Raw genomic sequence first — 21441 nt, forward strand, 5'->3', positions numbered from 1 at the left:
ATAACTTTTTCCCACCTAAAATTTCAGGATTGGTGCATACTGTTCTGGAAATTTCCAAACTGTAAAGCTTCAGCTATTGTGTGGTACAGAGATGATGAAGATGAGGAGGAGGGGGAGAGGTGGCTCCTGTATAAAACCCCTGTATTTATTCATCTGAAACTTGGCAGAACTGTTTTGTTATATTGTATAAAATTGATCATCAGAGATGAAATAAAAATTTCCAATTAAATTTGGCAGGCTTCATCCACTCATGAAGGGTTACTATGCCTGCAAATTTCATCCAGTTCTGTCAATCAAAAGGTGATATCTGCTTGTCAGTTTCTAATGATAAACAATGGGGAGGCACAAAGCTTTAGCTTTTCCAAATTGAGATTTCAGTTTGGACCCAGTGACAAGTCACGTTTCTACAGTTTGGTCCAAGGTGAATCGGCCTGTTTTCTTATTCTGTCTTTTTCTGAAATTGCCAGTTTGGGGTCCAACCCAAACATTGCAGTCAGCGCACACCCCTGCTGGTAACCTATTAAGGCTATGTATTGTTTATATATTATGTGGGACTTGATAGAGTAACATAACAAGAAAATAGGTCCTGTGCTAGGAGCTGACAGTACAAATGCAACAGAGTAGGAGACAAGGAGATTGGCCAGGGCGACAAGGGAGACATCTAAATAAATGCAGCTAACAATTTGGAAAGATTTGAGGATGTCTGAATTGAAGAGAGCAGATTGAATCCAGAACTCCCAAATCTTTCCAAACTGAGGCTTTGCTACAGTTTAACATGGCTCGGTTCGAATACACTATTGGAAGGCACTAATTCTCAATTTTAGGTTGGCTTTGGATGTTCCCTAGTTCTAGGAGTTCCCTAGAATAGAGGAAGCATGAATGATGCTTCCTGATTCACACCTCAGAGTCTCATTTCTAGGAGACAGCACACAGTGTGTTCATGCATCATGAGAACATGCATTTCACCATGCAAATACAAAACCACCCAAAGCACAGGAAAGGAAGGAGGGGGTTTATTTAATTCATGATTTTATGGAGTTTGTTAAAGTTGAATGTGTTAGTGTAAGTGTTGTGTATACCATCTGGAATCCCATATAGATGGAAGGCAGTTTATAAATTGTATACTTACTTTATAATTATTCACCCATTTTCTTCTAGGGTGTTGTTGCTGCTGCTGCTGTTGTTAATTTCATTTCTATACCACCAATAGCCAAAGTTTTCTGAGCAGATCACAGCAATTCATAAAATACAGCACAAATTCAATATAAAAAATTAAAACAATTTCAGCAACTAGATTAATTTTAGTAGTAGCTACACCTGTTAAAACAATTGACATGTCCCATCATATCTCATTGAATGCCTGGGAGAGAAGGGCAGTCTTAAGCTGGTGGCAAAAAGATGATATTATTGGCCTAGGCAGGCCTCAGTGTGGATACTATTGGGGAGCTGCAACTGTGAAGTCTCTCTTCCTTGTTCCCATCCTCCAAGCCCTTGAAGAAAGGCTTCAGATGTTGATTATAGTGTCCAGGTAGATACAGCCTTGACTATAAAAAAACGTTACAATGTTGGTCAGAATCATAGTGTGTGTTCAAAAGTAATTAAAATTGGGTTCTTTTTCTCAAGTAAAACCCTTTTACAAATTGGAATAGTAACTTTTACCTTCAATGATTGCTGTAAGGACAAAGACCCATACAAGATTTTTGCATGTTAAAAATGTGATATACATAAAGCGACATACATTTTTAATGTATTGTGAAACATTTATTTGTTTGTTTGTTTGTTTATTTAGAAAATTTCTATGCCGTCCCATTCGCCGAAGCCTCAGGGTGGCTCACAAAACATCAGCATTTCAAATCTTTGTGGGCTTTATTTGTATTTGTTAATGAAATATTTTGGTCAAAGAATTTCAAGACTACTTCCACATGCCATATACCTTTGGATTAAAACTTCTAGGCATGTATTGCCCAGCACTGAACTACATACCTTTTCTTTTCCCAGCTTACACCAATCTTTATCTCAAGAAGTTAATCTTAAGGACCAGTTCAACTCTACCCTTGCTACATATGAAAAAGCGCTGAAAAACAGAGGGGATGTTGTGTCTATGCTGCTACTTCAAAACGAAGAGCTAGCAACTCAGCTTCAACAAATGGCAGATGAAAAAGCAAACACAGAGTCAAAGCTTCAGCAAGCCTTAGAGGCTTCACAAGAGACCAATGAGAAACTTCAGAAGTAAGTTTGTTGCCTGTCTTTTTGAACAATACCACTTGTCGACTAAATGGGTTGTTTTAGTCCTCTTCCTGTGATGTAGAAGGCTGAAATAAAAAGATAGAAATCCTTAAACTTTTTTTTTTAAGTGGGTCCACTGTTGGTTAAACAATTCATCAGACTTAATTAGCAAACCCATTCCACTCTAAGAACCAAACTGCAGGGGGGTTTGCCTGCCTAAACCAATACACTGCATAGTGTCAGCATCCGCAGGAAGGAAGGAGTCCTTCTAATTTAGTGTGTTGGTTTGGGTTCATCCTTTGAAAAAGAAAATGTTAATGGTTGCTTCACATTTTACAGATTCAGAGTGCTTGGTCTATGCAAGGCCCTGCGGCAGCGCCCAGCCATGGTGGGGACAGGATGGAGGCTTCTGTTGCAGCCCAGTTTGTCCATTTAATAAACTTTTGACTAGGTACCTCTCAGCCCATCTAGCTGACTTAGCTGGCAGCTGGCACTGACGGAGATGGGGATGCTCATGGATTAGGTGGATCCAAGCCTTTCCTTTTCCCCTGCCTTGCCCCACTGGAATATCCCTTCTCAACTTCCCCAATCTCCCCTGAAGATGCTGTTGCATTCCCACGAAAGCAGCTGCTGCAGTACTTTCTGTGGTTGTTTGAAAGGATGAGGAAGCAGAAAAATTCTGCCCCTGAGGTCACTATTGTATCTATAGCTGTCAGAGAAGCCGAAGGATTGCTGTGCTAATTAGCCCTCTAACCACTGAAGCATGGGCAACCTTTGCTTTGAACTTGTGAATGCTGAAAGGCCTGGAATCCAGCATTTCCCAGTTAACACCTTCAGTGGTGTCAGCAAGCAGTGAGATGTCAGTAGGTGCACATGTGTATCCTGGATGCAACACTCCTTTGGCTGTATATCAAACATGAGAAAAGTGTAATACTGTATGAAATAAATGTATAATCTTTGAAGGTGGGTAACAGTACAATCCTATGTGTGTCTACTCAGGAGCAAGTCCCACTGAGATCAGTGGAATTTCTAGTTGAGTATACAAGTTTGCAACCTAAACGTAACCATGAGTATTTAGAAGAGGACTTTCCCCATATGTGGCTGCATGAGTTTAAATTCATGGCTTAATGTTCCATCTCATTATATTACAGTATAATTTATCATGCATGCATGCATGCATGCACACATGTGCAGAGAGAGAGAGAGAACATGAAGTTGGATTGATTTCTGTTTTCCTGTTGCCATTAGTTTTTTGCCTTGTTACTTTGCCTTGTTACCCGCACTGTATTTCAACCTGTGCATGTGATTGTGTGCTTGAGTGTGTCCCTTGCTGTAGCCCTATTCAGAGCCATTATGTCTGAACAGGTTCCAGGAACATGTTTTAAAAACTGCATGCAGCAACTGCTCCTTCTCAGTCCCCACTCTTAATGTGATGAGAGGCACAAACCAAAGGGGGCTTTTGCTCCTGCCTGTGTGAATGCTCTGTGAGCAGGTGTCCTGCTTTATCAGTTTCTGATCTTGAAAAGGACTTGCTTGAACGCCAGTACAATCCCCCTTAAGACCTCCTATCTCAACACTGGAGCTTAGAGGTCAGAGATGCTGAGGCAGTGTTGGCACATGTGGCCCTACCCCTCTTGTGGGCCTGGATAAGGCTCACAGCAACCTGTTTTTGAAAACTCCGTATCTGAGGGTTTCGACTTGCTCCTACTAGATAACAGAAGTTTTCCATTATCAGAGGAACAGGGGAGTAAATTATCATTTTACTGTCTGCAATGGTAAATAGCTGTTTTTGTAGGATTCACATTAATTTAAAAATAACAGTATTTAATAAGAGAAATTCACTATTCATGAACTGCTTTGATGGTGGATGAAAGCAGGACTGAATCAAATTGTAAGGCAGAGAGATGTTGTATTCCACAGGAATGGGCATGTGGTTGGACTGCAACTCCCTTCAACCTCAGCTAGTAGGTGTTATGGGAATTGAAGTATAAGGCATTTGGAGGGTGCCAGCTTGGGAGAAGCAATTATATAATGGCAAGTATATAGTATCAGTTAAGAGAGAATGTGGGACCTCTTGTATGTGTGCATGTTTTTAGAGCCAAACCAACTGACGCCTGATGATTAATGGTGGAAAAGTCTTGTGCCTTCCAGCAGTTGTTCTGTAGTAGCCAGTGGCCATTGCCAGAAGGTTCCAGATGAAATTAAAATCAGCAAATGTACCTCTCTATTTTTGTCTTGGAGGACTTAAGTTCAAGACAAGGCATTCAGTCCCCCTGGAAGAGAAGTTTACACCCAAGACAATCTGTTTACTAGAATTCTGAGATCTGGTTCAAAGTCAGGTTTTGATGAGCTGCATTGCAATACAGACCAAAGGAATACAAAGGTTTGACTATATGGACACCATAATTCTTCGGTGTCATGAGAAAAGATTTGGAGAAGGGCGTTAAGGAAGTTTACCCAAATTTCACAATTTCAGTCTGTACAGTTTTGAACGACTGAAAAGCCCTGGCTCTGTGTGAAGATCAACTGACAAATCATCCTTCATTGCTGTGATTTTGCACAGGAACTCAGATTTTGCAGTTTATAATCTTGAATTTGAACATAATAGAAATAATTCATTTGAGGCATGCCAGTTAGTTTCAGATGAATTTCAGATGCAGCTTCCACTGATGTTCAGCAACAGGGGCTGTTGATTTCTGGTTCAATGCAAAACGAGACCGACACACTAGTGGCCCCGGTGCACCTACAGTAAGTGGTCTGGTTTCCCTGTGCGCCTTCTATAGTCTTCCTGCTGCGTGGCGGCAGCAGAAAAGTTCTGCTCCAGCTGTGCATTGTCCTGCTGCAGCCTTCTTTCTGTGGCCACCAGGGATCCCTGCCTTTCCACCAAGGGAATCCTGGCAACCCGCAAGGTCATATTGTGTGAAACTCACTTTGCCAGGTAATCATTATACTCTTAAGGTCTAGAACTCAGCCTGGAAATCTATGATTTGTTCCTTTTCTATACAAGAGTAACATCTTCCCTTCTTCATCATGGTCTCTGTGCATCACACATGTGAGGCTGCACCTGTGCAGCACCTGTGTTCGGGAAGATTCTCTCAGCATTAGTAGTTTTGGCGGGAAGTCCATCCTCTCCCCCAGTATAAATGGGTGGAGTTCCCGTGCTTTTGCCAGTCTGCTTTCGACCACTGTTCCTCTTCTCTTGTCCTCTCTCCTCGGTGCAGTGGGCCGGTATTTGGAAGTGCACTCAGTATGGGGCAAAAATGCCTTCCATTTTTTGTGTCTGTTCTGCCTGGGCGAAGGCCACCGGGTGGACAAGTGCTTCCATTGCCTGGCTTTTACCAAGCAGGCATGAAAATATTGGGAGAACTGACTGAAAAAAGAGTTGTGGGACAGAGCGCTGGTGATGATGACAGAGGTCACGGCAGCAAAATTAGCCAGTCTCTCTGGCTTGGGTCCGATAATCCCTTCCGCTGGGCCTGTGAGAAAATTGTCAGAGGGTGAGGTAATAATTTATCTATTGCCTTGCTGTGGCTGTGTTAATAAAGATTGCTGGCTTGTTTTCCCCATCTGAGATGGCTGGACTTATTTCTGGCAGCATTTGATAAATGATACTTAGATCCCTTCTAAGGCCAGGTTCTGGGATGGAAACAGCCTTGGTCACCCTGAATGGATGACTTATGCCAGGGGGAAGTGCAACTCTGTTGGTTCTTCTGGACTAATCAGTAGTTTTTTATACCATAGACCAGGGGTGTCCAGACTTGCTCAACAGAAGAGTCACATATGGTAACTGTCAGATGCTTGAGAGGCACAAATAGGCACCCACAAAATAAACTCCAAGAGCAACACATGGTTCCTGAGCCTTGGTTTGGTCAGCCCTGCCATACACTATGGTATTCTTCTTCATCATTTACCATCATCCTTCATCAGTCATCATTCCAAATGGGCTTGGGAAGCATGGTTTTAAAATGGTTCTGGTCTTTCCTGGAGAAATGGTTTTAAAAGGAAATGCTGGGAGGCTTCTACGCCACCATTAGACTGTAAGATGCTACAGGGTTGAATTTGTCTACCATGCTTTTTAACAACTACTAGGGGCAACTGCTTTTGGGGAGTCATCCAGGGGTTGGGGCAGAGGTGCCATCAGTATGCAGATGTTAGTCAGCTCTACACATTCCATGGAATGTTTGAAATTCATAAACCAGTACCTGTTTGGGCATGAATGAGTTGAAGAAGTTGAAACTTAATCAGCACAGGATGAAAGCTCAGTGAATTGGAAAACCAACTATTCTGGGTGGAGGTTTATAACAAGTCTTAGATTGGGTTGCATTCTCCCTTTAAAAAAAATCAGGTGTGTACTCTGGGAGTCTGCCCAGAGTTTGGGCTCAATGAGGTAGTCCAAGGGCTGCAGTGTCTATTTTACCAGCTTAGGTTGGCATGCTGAATATGGCCCTCTGGAAGTGACAGACCTTGCCTCAGTTACCCCTGCACTGGTGACATGCTGGCTAGACTGCTGTCCTGAGTTGTTTATGAAGCCTTTGAAGTTGATCTGGAAGCTTCAGCTGGTGCAGAATGTGGCTGCTCAAGCCTTGGTGGCAGTGAGATGGACCAGTCATATTGCATGAGCTGTATTGCTTAGTGGTGTGTTTCCAGCCCCATGTAAATAGGTGGTTTTGACCTTTAAAGCCTGAAATGGCTTCATTTTTCTTGAAGGGATGTTTTGGCCTATATCTGCCTTCCCAGACTTTAAGGTCAGCAAGAGAGGCCTTCTCGTTTGCCCTCCTGTGAGGTAAGTTAGATGGATGAATACATGACAGGTTTTTCACAGGTTTCACAGGTTTTTCACAGTCCCAGAACTTGGCAATGACTTGTGATGAAGGATTTGCCAGATCCCATCACTGCAGACTTTTAGGAAAGCTGTGAAAATCTATTAATTTACCCTGTCCTTCCTCCAACTATGTTTTATCAGATTGGGCTGTAACTGCAGTTCCACTTGTTCAGTTTCATTTTGAAACTGGTGTTTGCTGGTTTTTAAGAAGTTTGATGCTATTTTTACTGTCTTTGTTATCATATTGGGTTTTATTATGTGAGTTTTATCATTGTGCTGTTTTACTATTTTTATTCCTGTAACAGTTTTATTATGTGAGTTTTATTGTTCTGTGTTGGCCTGGAAGGGTTCATGTTCTAAAAGGTGGCCAAGGATTATCATCACCATCAAGAAAATATGTATAGCATTAGGGCAACAGAAACAAACTTGAATTTAGTGCTGTAGTCATGGTTTAAATGAGGTTAAAATGCAAAACTGTGTATGTTTGGAGATTTCTTTGTTTTTGTATCTTTATTCTTTATTATATTATCATCAGTAGTAGCAGCAGCAGCAGAGCTATTTTATCAACAGCTTCTACATTCCTGATGTTTTGGAGCATTTTTCTTTGCTCTAATACATCGGGAATGTAGATGCTGTTGTAAAGCATGGGATGACAGGGAAGATGGACAGAAAAGAGAAATGGTAATGGTTTGCTTCACAACTGAAATAACAGACATGGCATCCAAAGCTGCTAACACCCGTGGTAAGACCAGTAAGTCCTAGGTCCAAAAGTACCAAGCTACACCTTTGTTCAAATACCAGCTGTAACCAGAAATAGTTTCCTGCTTCTGCAACTAAGGAGGTCAAATGTAATATATGCCCAGTGCCATGGAGTAAGATGACAAAATGCAATGGTATGATAAAACAATTATGCTATGACACTCATTTAGATACTGCTTAATTCCCAGTGACAGTCAGCTCAATATTTGCTCATTTTAGAACAGTGAAAACAAAGATTCTTTTTGCTAGAGTGTATTGCTTTGTGATGCCCTCTTTCCTTTTATTTTAGCAACTATTCAGCTAAAATAAAACTGAACTGGTTTCCTCAGTTCAGTTTATCTGCTTTCAGTCTCATACAGCGCAGTCCCATGTACGTATGCTCAGAAACACGGGCATTACTCTCTAGTTAGAGCTTCAGCCTTACAGTCCTTTCCTCTGTACAGTTCCCCAGAAGTAAGACTCACTTTGTCCCCATTAAGTGTGCAAAGGTTTGCAGCCTTAGTGCCTCTTCTGTGCATGTTTCAGCTCCACATATTCAAAGTGCAGTAATTTATCTTTTGCTGCTACATTTTTCCTGCCTTTTTAAGCAGTTAATCCAAAATCCTTCCCACAATGGAAAGTGCACAGTAGATTGCTTGGATGTCTGCATATACTGTCTCCACATATATCTGGCCATGCATCAGGAGTGTGCAAAGTCCATAAGCTTCACCAGTTTTCCTTCCTCTTGCCTGTGCTACAGGACTGGTAGTTTTTGAGTATGTTCCATGAGAGAAGCATGCATTTCCCTCGCCTTCCACAGCACAAGTCTTAGTTTAACTGCACAAACTGAGTTTCTCTGTCCTAAAGATGGGCCTGGCTGAAAACTGAATGTTAAAACTATTGTTTGTTCAGCTCCAAGATTGCTTCTGGCTGACTCCAGAAAGTTTGCACGCTGTTAAAAAGGCACATAGGTCCAGGATATTGTCATTATCTGGCTGAGAGTTGACCTGAACGCTTTCTGTGGTCTGCAATTAATTATTCACTACCTGTCCTTATATGGCTGTGTTCAGGTACAATATTTAGAAAAAATACATTTATTTGACACAGACTGGTTCTCTCTAAAAAATTCCAAGTTCTAGGCTCAGAAAGTTTTACATCCAATGACATGCCTGCATGCAGACCACTCATTGCAGTTCAACATGTCAGGGTCAACCTAGTATGAAAGCAATCATTCAGAAAAAGGAGTTGTAGTAAGACAGAGGATACCACCAGAACACTGGCACATCATGGGCCATTTGGTCAGGGAAAGAAATAGATGCGCTTGCATGGAAGGTAAACCCTAATTTAGGGTAATGTGCAATTGCAAAAATGTTCCAGTGCAAAGTGCTGGATTCAGGCATTCCTCTTCCTCTCTTTCTCCCACATCGCTAGGAGATAGAATAAACTGGAATGTGGTTTTATTCATCTTGTCACTACATGCAAACTAGCAATTTGTTTTTACAATAAAGTGTCATCCTTTGTTAAACAAAGCAGCTTCAAACCCTAGATTGTGGTTACAGTCTGTTCAGCAGAGTTGACTGTAAACCATAATTCCTGGTTTGTATGTAATGACAAAGCAGGATTGAAGCCCGGTTTATTCCTTCTGTCAGCCATGTGGGAGAAGGGAGAGTGTGCGGCCAGCACTTCCCATAGGATTATTCCTGCTCATACATAGAACTGTGATGTACAATTGCAGTGATACTTCTAACTCAGGATGCATCTTACTATGTTGAAATACCAGGAAATAAAAGTATACATGTGAAGAAGAAACAAGACCACATTATCTTGTGCCATGTCAGTGGTGGAAGAATCTTAGAATCACTGAACCTAGACAGACTTGACAGAAAGAAGGAAAAGAAAAAACCAGGACAAATTTCCAAGAAGCTCTGCTACTTATAATTCAAAGATCACCAAGAAAACCTTGCTACTTTGCTGTGAAGTTTAATGTTTCAGAACACAATGTTATGAAAAGGGTAACCAGATGTCCTACTTTACAAAGGACAGTCCTTTATTTCTTGAGTTGTAGGCTTTTAAACTGCCCAGTAATTGAATTTTCTGGGCAGAGTAGAATACATGAAAAACACAGGACAGAAACAGTAAAACACAAAAGAAGAGCCCAGATTATAACCCAGATAAAACCAGCAGCAACCTGCCTCTAACTTATGACTTCTAAAGAAGTCTTGTTGTATCTTCCACCATGAAAAAAGACAAGGTTGGTGGATACACCTTTCTATGGTAGCTCCCTGACTGGGGAATTCTCTTCATGGAAAGGTCTGACTGACCCATCCTTCCCTGGATTTGGATAAGCCATGAAAACTGTTTTGTTCCAGATGCTTTTTGGTGGGTTTTGAAACTAGATTAATTTGTTCTCTGGTTAGTTTTAGAACTATCTTGTTGTTGTGCAGGTGGGGTTTTTTGGGGGGAGGGGGGGGGGTAGCCTGTTTTTATGCAGTTGTTCTCAAGTATTATATGGCCTTGGAAGTCTTTGGGGGAAGAAATGTGATGCTAAATATTTTATTTTTTTAATTGCTGTTAGAATCAAGTTGCTGTTATAGGCCAGGAATATCACAGAGGAAATTTTTTAGCTGGGCTATAATCCTCCAGCTCCCACTCTCACCCCACCCCAAAACCAGGAGCGCTGTAATGGACCTGAAAACATAATTTGCACCACTGCTGGCCTTAATGTGAGCTTTTGTGAAAAGCATGAATTCAATTAGACATGCTTAACTACTTGGGAAAATGTCGACCAGGTTAGTTAATGCTAAAGTCAGCCTTCCAAGGCTGTAGCAAAATTAAAACAGCTGGGCAAAGTCTTTTGACAACTACAGAATGCCTTTTTTATCAAGTAATGGTGGAAATGCTCTCTGCAGCTTCCCAGCACCCACAGTCACCCACCCCATCTTATAATTCAACCTACAAACAGATTAAGCAGCTGAGTTTGTGGAAAGTGTGTTTACTTTGAGCTAAGAACCCTTGTGTGGCACTATAGAGATTCCACTGACACCTCTGGGAGAGCCACACAGACGGTTCTTACTCATCAGCAGGGAAACCAGGCAGAAAGTTCACAATGTCTTTGTAACCTCAAATGTTTCATACAAATCACTACTTTGCAATTAGGAAAAACTGTGTTTATTGGCCTTTATTAAGAGGGAAAGAGAGTGAGAGAGAGAATGAGAATATTCTGCATTTTTAAAAGGAGCTTGCTGATTCCTATACTGAAAGACTTCCTACCAGGCTATTTTTGTCCAGCTCTTTCTTCTTTCCTTCTTCCCTTCCTTCCTTTCTTCTTCTTCTTTCTCCAAGGAGATTGTTATTGTTATTACATTGTTATTTGTAATGGGAAAGCCAGGTATTCACACTCAAATAAAAATGAAAACTGAATATTTGGCATAAAAAATCTGAAAAGCATCATAACCAGATGGTATGGGGTTTTTCCATTGTCTTAATTTTCTGTCACCTTTAGCTGCTAGTGGTTATATATGTATCTCAAGAAAGTATTTAAAGTGTTTAAGGAATGCACAGGCATTTGAGATCAAGTTCTTTATTCCTCTTTGTTGGCTGTCAATTTCAACAGTATGATAGTGCTTGGATAATTCCTGAAAGAATGATGAAACATTATTTTTAAGCTTTAAAATGCTCACAATCTACTATGATAACAAACATTTAGTGGTGTGTGTGTGGGAGGATGACCACAACTGTACAGTCCCCTCCCAGCAGACCCCTCCCCCAGTTCCAGTGTCCCTGAGGACCCCTGGGAGCCAGGCATGACTCCCACAGGACCAGGGATTTCCAGGCAGTCTTTTGGACCAAGGGATGTTGGAGAAGTCCTCAATTGATTCAGCTTCAGAGGCCTATGATTTTGACCTGGGAATTATGCAGTGGACCAGCTTTTTCTGAGTCACATGGATTCCACAAACTTGCAAACCAGGTGTGTGTGTGTTTTATGTTTTGGGCGGATTAGCACAAATCTGCACTTACAGTAATGCACACTTCCAGTAATATGCATTAATTCAAGTGTGCATTAACAGAAGTGCTTATTTATTTATTAGCATTATATCCTGCCTTTTTCTTTTCTAAAGAATTCAAGGCAGCTTACATCATTCTCCTCCTTGAATTGCCCAAGTAGCCACACTTCAGTCTATTCATGAGGAGGGGAAGTATAAGCCAGGACATATCAGGGCAGGCTGAGAATGTTGAATCCTCCAGTTCCTGCGTAAGTCCTCAGTTTGAATAATATCCTTGCTGCAACAACAACTTCCTTAGAGCTCCAAGCTCCAGTACCAAGTCTTTCCAAACTGGGGAAACCAACATTGAAATGCTGTTGGTTTTCAAGACATATCAGTATGCACTTACAGACGTGGAGTGCTGGTGTAAATTTGTAGAAAATAAAGAATGTTTGCATATTCGCATGCAGGGCAAACATTCTTGTGAAATACATATATTTTATGTACAGCCTTAAGCATAGCTCTACAATCTATAGGAAATGTGCCATCTTATGCATTAGGTTGGAAGTCCTTGCTATTGTTGAAGTAGGAGTCACTTTGAGTAAATGCCACCACCGCAGCCACTTGGAGGCTGCGCTGTGGGGCTGCACAGCCACAGCGCAGTGCAGCCCCACAGCCAGCCAGTCATGTCTCTCTCTGTCTGTTGGGCTTGTCCCCTGCAGTAGCAAACGGGCTCTGTCTTCTCCCTCCCTCTGCCTATGGCCTCCTTGGATCTGATAAATGGCAGGTTTCCTGACTTCTTGCTCCCAGAACCTCCTCCAGGATTCCAAAACCCAGGAGCCAGCCCACTGCCCAGGCAAACAGCCAGGCAGAGTCAGAAAGCGCCTACTGCAATGTGAGAGAGGCAGAGAGCTGTGCTTGAGGAGACTCAGAGCTGTCAATGGCCCTCAGGCCTTGCAGCAAACAACACTGCAATAGATGTAGTTTTCACCCATCTTGAGTCTCAGTTTTCCTAGACGTGCTTAAAAGTATTATCTGGACATTAAAGAAATATTATAAAGGCATATAATACTGATGTGATCACCTACCTGTCTACTCAGAAGTAAAGCTCACTAATTTCAGGGGAATTTAAACTCTCATGAATGATTTCAGATTGTATCCTAGGTATTATATATATTTAGTAACATGTTCATTCTTGAATTCTTTCTAGTGGATAGAGGAAATACCTTACCAGGCACAGCAGAAACACTGTAATTTCTCGCAAAGATTCAAACCATGCTTCTTTTATATCAATTGGACTTTTCCCCATTCACATGTGTTGCACCGCACTTATATTTATCTCCATCACTCATTCATTTTATTTGCTACATTGAGCAATGCAGGGCTGTTGAGGGCCAAGTGGGCTAAAAATCTAAGCAGAGAAAGTTTAAAAAATCACTTCAATTAATTGGTGTCTTGTTTAACCAGGTGGAATGCATTGTAAATTTGTCCTTTGTGGTGGTGTTTTATGATATGGTGGATAGTGAGAACATTTCCTGATGTAACTGTAAATAGTACTAGTACAATATTCTATGGAATACATTGCTAACACAATTTTCAAATTTTATATTTGTTAATTTTTTAATTAATAAGACTCCAAATCTAGTTGAACCCTATTGAAAATCCTTTCTATTGAAAATGAATTCATTTATTTTAATGCTGTTTCCAAGTAAATGTGTGTGCTGTGCACAGAGAGATCTAAGGGAAAAGTAAATGCCAGTGGTGGAGGAACCACCAAATCTAACACTGGGTCTAGGGTTGGAATGTTTGTTTCCTGTTCCAGGTTGGAGCAGGAAGAATTTGGAATGGGTGGATCCAAAGTCTCCTTACCCCAAATGCCCCCTTTTTTGCTATCAGAGCAGCAACAGCAGAGTGGCAAGGGCAGTGGAAGGTTCTGTGCCACAGAGGAGAAGCTTTCAAGGACAGGTTTCCCTCTTGGCTGTGGACCTCACTCTACAGGCATGGAAGTAAATCCACCGCCTTCTTTGGTCTGTTCGATAGACCCTTCTCTCCTGAGTCAGGCCTGGGGAAAGCTACAGTGAACTCAATAAAACTTACTTTTAGGTAGTGATGCATGTTTGCCCTTTCGGTATTCCTGTGTGTAGCAATATATGAGTACCATGGAGGAAAGGTAGGATTTTGTCGTTGCAGCAGGAAGCTGTAGAACTTATTAAAGAATGAGGTTACAATTTGCTTAACATTATTGACTGATTGCTTTACAGTATTTATAGAGCCATTGTAAGGATGAGGAGCCCAAAAGACAGGCTACGCTGATCTTGAACATTCAGTCCTGTCCTAAGCCTTGCTTGGCTCTTGCTGGCAAAGCGAGAGAAGTAACCTTTTTCCTCCATGACTTCCAGAAAGGCTCCCTAGGATGGACCTCAGAGCCCATCTGACTTCCCCTCTCTGCCAAGCCCATAGTTGGATGCTGGAACGGCTTAGCATCCTTCAGATCCCCAGCCACTTCCATCCTGCCACAGCCATGCCCTTTCCACTCCCAGCTTGCCGTCAACATGAAGTTCCCACCTACTGAGCTTCAGTCTTGTGGAAAAAGCAGAAATCTCTCCAGTGGCTGGGGGAGCCATGAGAGGGAGGGAACCTTATGAGCTTAGAGCTTTGCCTAATATCTTAGAGGGGGTTTTGTATGCAATCTTAGGTCCCTAGGATGTTGCCTGGGGACCATAAGATTTCTCTGCTATTTATATAACATCTTTCTTCAAAACTGATCTTGTATTGGAGTATGTTGAAATACTTTACTAATAAAACTGCAGGTCTACATTTTTGCACATAAATAAATTTTTATTTCTTCAGGAAACAGAAAGTTGGAAAGGTAGAAAATGTAGCTGATATTTAATATTAAACTGTTTACTACAAATTCGTACTTAATTTGTGTAAACAGTTATTTTCCTCTAATGGTGTGTGTCTTTTGTGCTTTAGCATGACAACAATAAGAGTCATGTTTCTTTTCCTGACATTCTCATAATGGAATCTGTTTAAAAATCCTAATTTATTGTGTGTGTATTCATTGCGTGTGTATGTGTATGTATAATGTTACCATTTGATTCATAAAAAAACACTTTTGGACAGCCTGTTCAATTGGTGTTTAGCATCTCAGTCCTCAGAAAGTAAAACTAATCTGCTTTCTGAGCCCTGGAATTGTGTGCATTTCACACCAATGTCCAAGACATTCTCCAGCGCCCACTGGAGGGTATAATCTTTCTCAAAATGAACTGAGCAGCACAGTTCAAGAACAAGAATGAATCTTTGAATAATTGCACCGCAATGTGAGGTGACCCTCAGACAAGGGACTGACCAGTTGCCCATATGGGGTTTGGGAAAGGCATTCTGATGTTCTTTTTTAATACAGCTGTGAGAAGAATGTGGCTCAGACCCAGTAGTCTTTCTGGAGCAGTGCTGGCAAAGGAAGCCATGAGGAGAAGGGAATTTAACACACGGGTGTAAGAGCTTCAGCTTCATTGATTCATTCTGAGGGGAATGCCTAATGACTGGAAGAATCAACCTTGGCAATGGAAACACAAAGCTCTTTTCATCAATTCAGGCTCTGGCTCTGAAGCTGCAGATGGTTACCTCCAGCACTGCCTATTCAGTGTGAGGTTTTATAAAATGGCACTTTGCTGAATACTAATAGATCAAAACAAAGATTTAATTACATAAAGATGGGTTGTTCATTTTTAAATGAGGATACAGGTCAGTGTCTCAGAAAAGGATCATATGAGTATCTTTTATATGTAGGTCTAAAGTCTGAGGGGGTTTTTTAAACTGCAAACATTCTGTCCTTAAAGTACAGCTTGTATTCTGTAGAGCACAGTGTCTGTTAAATAGGAAGCCGTCTCAAGGCTGGACTTGGGATATCTGGACTGGGTCATTCCTCACCACCACTGCCACTGCTCTGATACCAGTTTACTAAGAGCTTTCCTGGAAAAATAGAATGCCTAAAGATACTTGCAGGAGGTACATGTTATCACATCTAGTTTATGCTATTAATATTTCCCCTAAAATCAGAATGGGTAAGGTTTATAAAATTGAAGGTAGAAATATGACACTGACATAAATAACCTTATGGAGGGGGGAAATGATGTCTGATTGCATTTGAGAATATTTGTTTTGTCCAACTACTTGTTTGAAATCCTTCTATAATTGCAGAAATAGATTCCTTGTCTTTTAATGAGCTCTATTAGCATTTATTTGATTTGATTATTGCATTCAGAGTCCCTTGTTTATATGTAATACATTTTATGTTTTATTTCAAGTGGAAATTTCATGTTTAGGTTTAAAATGTCCCCTGACTGTTAAAAAGAAAATTCCTTTTGTACCACTGAAGAGTTTGACTTTTCATGTTGAGGGTCCACCTAAGCTTTGCTTAGCAGCATTATGATGCTTTCTTAAGCTGGAAGCAGATGGTAATTTTTTTTCAAAGAACTGAAAGCCATTTGAAATAGGGTTTGCTGCTTGTATTCATCTCTTCTTAGGCTTCAGAAAACAGGTTTTGTAGGATTTCAGAAAGTTACAAGACTTTTTAAGCCAACAGTAGTACATTGGGGGGTGGGGGCGGGAGTGGACCAGATCCAGACTTGGTTAGTTCATTGAAGCAATTTGTTATGACTGACTTGTCCAATTGATTTCATTGAAAACTAAGTGTGACTAGTCCTGATCCAACTGTCTTTTGATCGCTCAAACCCATCCAATGCTCTTGAAATTTCTCATGCTACAATCCTGTGGGTATGCCTCTGCAAAGAATTCTCCATGTACTCCATGTTCCCAGAGAGGCTTTGGTCTTCTCATAAAGCAAGGCAATGCATCACACAGCATGAGGCCCAGGACACCATTGAGAGGTCTGTCATCCATGAGTGCAGGAGCCAAAGCATACCTGACTTTGCGCTTTGTGGGATCTGGGCCACAGTGAGGGAGGAAAGAGGGAGGTGACTGACATCCCACCCCTCAAACTAGGGTCCTGTGCTTACCCTGGAGTAAAAAGAAGGAAAAGATGTAGTTACTTGCTGTGTCTTTAAAGTAATCTGTGCATTGGATCAAAGATCTAATTCCTGACAGTTCAAAATCCATTAGTATATATATATTTAGCATTCTGTGCCACAATGTGTATCACTTTACACTTACAGTGAATCGTATTACCCTTTCCCCCTTTATTTCTCCAGCTCATGCTAAATTTATATTTGGTGAGCAATTTAAAAAAAAATTAGGAGTCTTAGGATACAGTGTCTAACAATCCATCCCTTTTTAATGATGCTCTCCAAGATTTTTAAAAGTAGGACTTCCCTATGCAGAAGCCTTGCTGATTATTCTTTTTTTCCAGCAAGGGTATATATGTAATTATTCTATCTCTAATCATGCTTTGCTCCTATTTACCTAGGATAGGCTTATGTGTTTGTAGTTTCCTGGCTCCTGTCAGCTAATGTAAAAAAGGATCTATCTTTCAGTGCTCCAGTAAAGAGGTCAGCTTTAATAATACACTGCATATTTTGTAAGAAGACCAATAATTCCACATTTGAACTTCTTAGGATTTCCTGGATGTGCCTGGCAATGTTTTCTTTTAAGTTTGCCTAATGGTTGGTGGATGCCTACCTCCCTGATCTCACTCTCTAAATATCTGGCCACCATCTTCTGCAGCAGACCTATGCAAAGAATGTATGTAGCCCCTCTGTAGTCTCATGTGATTCCTTCAATAATTGTTTCACTCCTATGTTATTTATTAGTCCAATCACTTCCTGGCAGGTTTTCTGCTTCTGGTATATTTAGGGCATCTTCATTTTTAATTTTAAAGCCTTTCACAATGTCCTTCATTTGCCTTGCACTGCATTTATTTCATTTTTGCACTGACCCATAGTCAAAGCATTCTGACCAGTTCAAAAGCACTAAAATCCAGAAATACAGCATAATAAAAACACAAAGGGTAAAACGATTTAAAAGCAGGTTAAAAAATGAGTACTAAGACCAACAACTTACATTAATAAATACCTCTGAGTAGAAGTGAATCTAAACCTGATGCCAAAAGGATGCAAGTATTGGCACTAAGCAATCCTCAGTGGGGATAACTCCCCACATTTGGGGGTGCAGCACCAAGAAGGCCTCTCCCTGCTTACCAAACTCTGAGCCTCCTTTGGAGGAGGGCCTCAGAGGTGTGGGAAGGTTCATGCCAGGTTATTTGCCGTGTTGCCCACTACCCATTCTTGTGCTGGAGTTCATGCTCATTTTTATTTTCTGCATGTGACACAAGATATTTCCTCACTCCACCCAGAGGTATAGTCTTGGCATGAGGATATTATTTGGCCATCTGAAAAATGTATTCTTCCTTAAGTGACTGTTTTCCTCTTTCTTGGTATGATGCCTTGGTATGATGCCACTCATCATGTGAGTGGGTTGCCTTTATGGTGTTCCTAAAGGACTCTTGGTTTTTCCATGCTAGTCAGCTTAGCTTTGAAGGAATGACCATACTCTTGAAGAGCCAAAATCTCAATGAACACACATCCAGATCTTCTGCCCAGTAGGCTGGTAAACTTATACTTATGATCCTGTGAAAGTTCCTATAACTTCCGTAATCCTGCTAAATGTCTTATTTGTGACTGTGTTTTGTATGTAAGATTTGCCTGAAAGTTGCAGCCCACATTTCATGGTTTGTTGTTGTTGTTAGTCGCGAAGTCGTGTCTGACCCATCGCGACCCCATGGACAACATTCCTCCAGGCCTTCCTGTCCTCCACCATCCCCCGGAGTCCTCTTAAGCTCACACCAACTGCTTCAGTGACTCCATCTAGCCACCTCATCCTCTGCCGTCCCCTTCTTCTTTTGCCATCTATTGTTCCCAGCATTAGGCTCTTCTCCAGGGAGTCCTTCCTTCTCATTAGGTGGCCAAAGTATTTGAGTTTCATCTTCAGTATCTGGCCTTCTAAAGAGCAGTCAGGGTTGATCTCCTCTAGGACTGACCGGTTTGATCGCCTTGCTGTCCAAGGGACTCGCAGGAGTCTCCGCCAGCACCACGATTCAAAGGCCTCAATTCTTTGGCGCTCAGCCTTCCTTATGGTCCAGCTTTCACAGCCATACATTGCAACTGGGAAAACCATAGCCTTGACGCTTTTGTTGGCAGGGTGATGTCTCTGCTTTTTAGTATGCTATCTAGATTGCCATAGCTTTCCTCCCCAGGAGCAAGCGTCTTTTAATTTCTTGGCTGCAGTCCCCATCTGCGGTGATCTTGGAGCCAAGGAAAATAAAATCTGTCACTACCTCCATTTCTTCCCCATCTATTTGCCAGGAAGTGAGAGGACCAGATGCCATGATCTTAGTTTTCTTAATGTTGAGTTTCAAGCCAACTTTTGCACTCTCCTCCTTCACCTGCAATTTCATGGTTAGGTAAGATTTATTTTATGGTTGCTGTAAGAGTGAGACAAGTGATATTTCCCAAGCCTTCTCCTTTGATTACCACACTTCCCAAGGTGCTTAACAAGCCTGACTTGTCCCCTGTATCTCTGGGGCTGCTTGGTGCTCACAGAGATGAAACTAGCCCTAATAATTGCTGTGGCTAGCTCCATCCAGTTCTTGTAGGATGGCCTAGCTTCAAATAAGGGTTAGCTTTTCATCAGCTATTCATCCAAGCCAGCTAATTCATGCTATGTATAATATGACCTTGCTAGGCAGGAGCCATTCCCCAAACTACAGCAAGGGATTAGTAATTCTTTAAGGAATTCTGCATGGCGCAACGTTACTGATGTAAGCTTCTTTAGAGCAGGGACAGAAGAAAGCTTGAAATGAAGAAAGTGAGGTTCCCAACACACAAGGTGGAGAGATTGTCTTTAATTGGCATATAAGCTATGGAATATGTGAATAAAGGGCACAGTAAAGTCACTGGATTTTGTGACGGTGGGTGTGCAAACTAAGTCTGCCTTAGGGATTAAGGTTTGTGTAGAATTAAGACTAATTGCAATGTATAAAGGAGGTTGTGTGTGATCCAACTGAGAACTTACAAAGTTTATTTAGGTATTTAAGACTGATTGCACACATCACAGTTGTTTTAAACCCTTCAGTAATCCCAGTTATTACTCCACTCAGGAAAATTCATTTGTACAGAAAGGACTTTTTCAGAAACTGACATGTGCAGTATGGTTATAAGTTATATAGAAAGTCAACCATCTACTAGATCAATTATAGCTAGGGTATAACGAAGGCTATGTGCACACAAACAAGTTTTAATGGAATGACCAGTATATTAAAGGCAAGATAGATTTTTAAGAATTTTTAGGGCCTGTTGGCTATTAATGCCCAACAAAGAAAATTCTGCAAGGTAGAACAATAGAAAAAAAATAGAACAATCTTTGCAAGTTGCTTGACAAATGCTTTTCTTCTCTAATATTTAGATGAAAGCAAACAATATCTAATCAAGAGGATATAGGAAGCTGACTTATCCAGACTCTGACCAGTAGTCCATTTAGCCCAGTACAGTATGGCCTGAGTAGCAGTGGCTCTGGAAGGTCTCAGGAAAAAGGTCTCCCTGAGAACTTATGAAGTAGACATGGTAGGGACTGAACCTGAGAATTGTGCCAGTCAGGTGTTCTCTCCGTGAAGTACGGTCCTTACCTTTTAGGAGTTACCAATGGACTAATGAGCTGCTAATAGCTTCACTATAGTATTTTGAACTCTCTGTGAATACACTTCTGCCAGGACATACTGTGTGATGATTGGGTGTGAGTGGGGTACCCATCCATTTTTTTCACTCATCTCATATTTTGTGCAGTTTCCATGATGCACATTCACATGCAGGCACAGGCAGACTTGAGGCCTGCGCCCACACCCTGCCGCATGTTAGGAGTTTATCATTCAAATAAATGTCTGAGCAGGCCCTGTATTAAACAGTTCATTCATTAAACAGCTTCTGTTCATCTTTATAAACATGCTTCCATCACAAGAAAGAAGCCATAAGGAGAGTTTGCAGTTTTAGCATAAACAATTTTCATCACTGTACAGAATTGCTCCTATCCATCCTAAGACATTCCCATTCTGAGAAAAGGCACGTAGTTTCCAAGAAGTGGAATCAGCGTAGATTCAGTTTCATGTACGACTACATATGAATCAACATTTCGGTTGCATATATCTATTAATTAACATCCAATTTTGTCAGACCCTGAACATGAACTGGTGATGACTGAGAAGACTATGGAAAGAACCGACTCCAATTTTCTTCAAAGGTGACTTGCTCGGTCACTATAAAAATGTGCTAATTCACTCCTGGGCATCAATTAATGAAAAAGGAGCTACAGAACCCTCAAAATAGTGGTGTTTTGTTTTGATAGCATTTGGCTTTTAGTATGTGTGTAGAGCACTGCATACTCTTTCCAAGGAGCATGTACTATATATGTAGAGCACTGTGTCCTCTTTATGTCTTACCATATAAAGAGTATGGATAAACACAAATGAACCTTTTTTGTATTGGTAGCCAAATAGGGTTAGTTGACCTGAAGGGTTTCATTCACAGTGGCCTTCATAGCCAATGCTCTTTGGACAAGCTATGAAAATCTACAGCTTGCCCTACAAGCAGTGGCACAGTGAAGTCTATTGTGTCTTTGATCCCTTAAGACAAGAGTGGATAATCTTTGGCCTTCCAGGTGTTG

At 41.2% G+C, this 21441-nt stretch overlaps 1 protein-coding gene across 2 annotated transcripts in view; it reads left to right on the top strand.

Moving 5' to 3' along the window:
- Positions 1-21441, top strand: part of MIPOL1 (mirror-image polydactyly 1) — a 247348-nt gene that overhangs the window by 206528 nt on the left and 19379 nt on the right. For both annotated transcript variants that reach the window (XM_044436805.1, XM_044436804.1), the window contains exon 10: positions 1999-2229. In XM_044436805.1, coding sequence (XP_044292740.1) covers positions 1999-2229 — 231 coding nt within the window. The remainder of the gene's footprint in view (positions 1-1998; positions 2230-21441) is intronic.

The sequence above is a fragment of the Varanus komodoensis genome, unplaced genomic scaffold (genome assembly GCF_004798865.1).
Source record: "Varanus komodoensis strain SLA01 unplaced genomic scaffold, ASM479886v1 scaffold3, whole genome shotgun sequence".
Classification (NCBI taxonomy): Eukaryota; Metazoa; Chordata; class Lepidosauria; order Squamata; family Varanidae; genus Varanus; species Varanus komodoensis.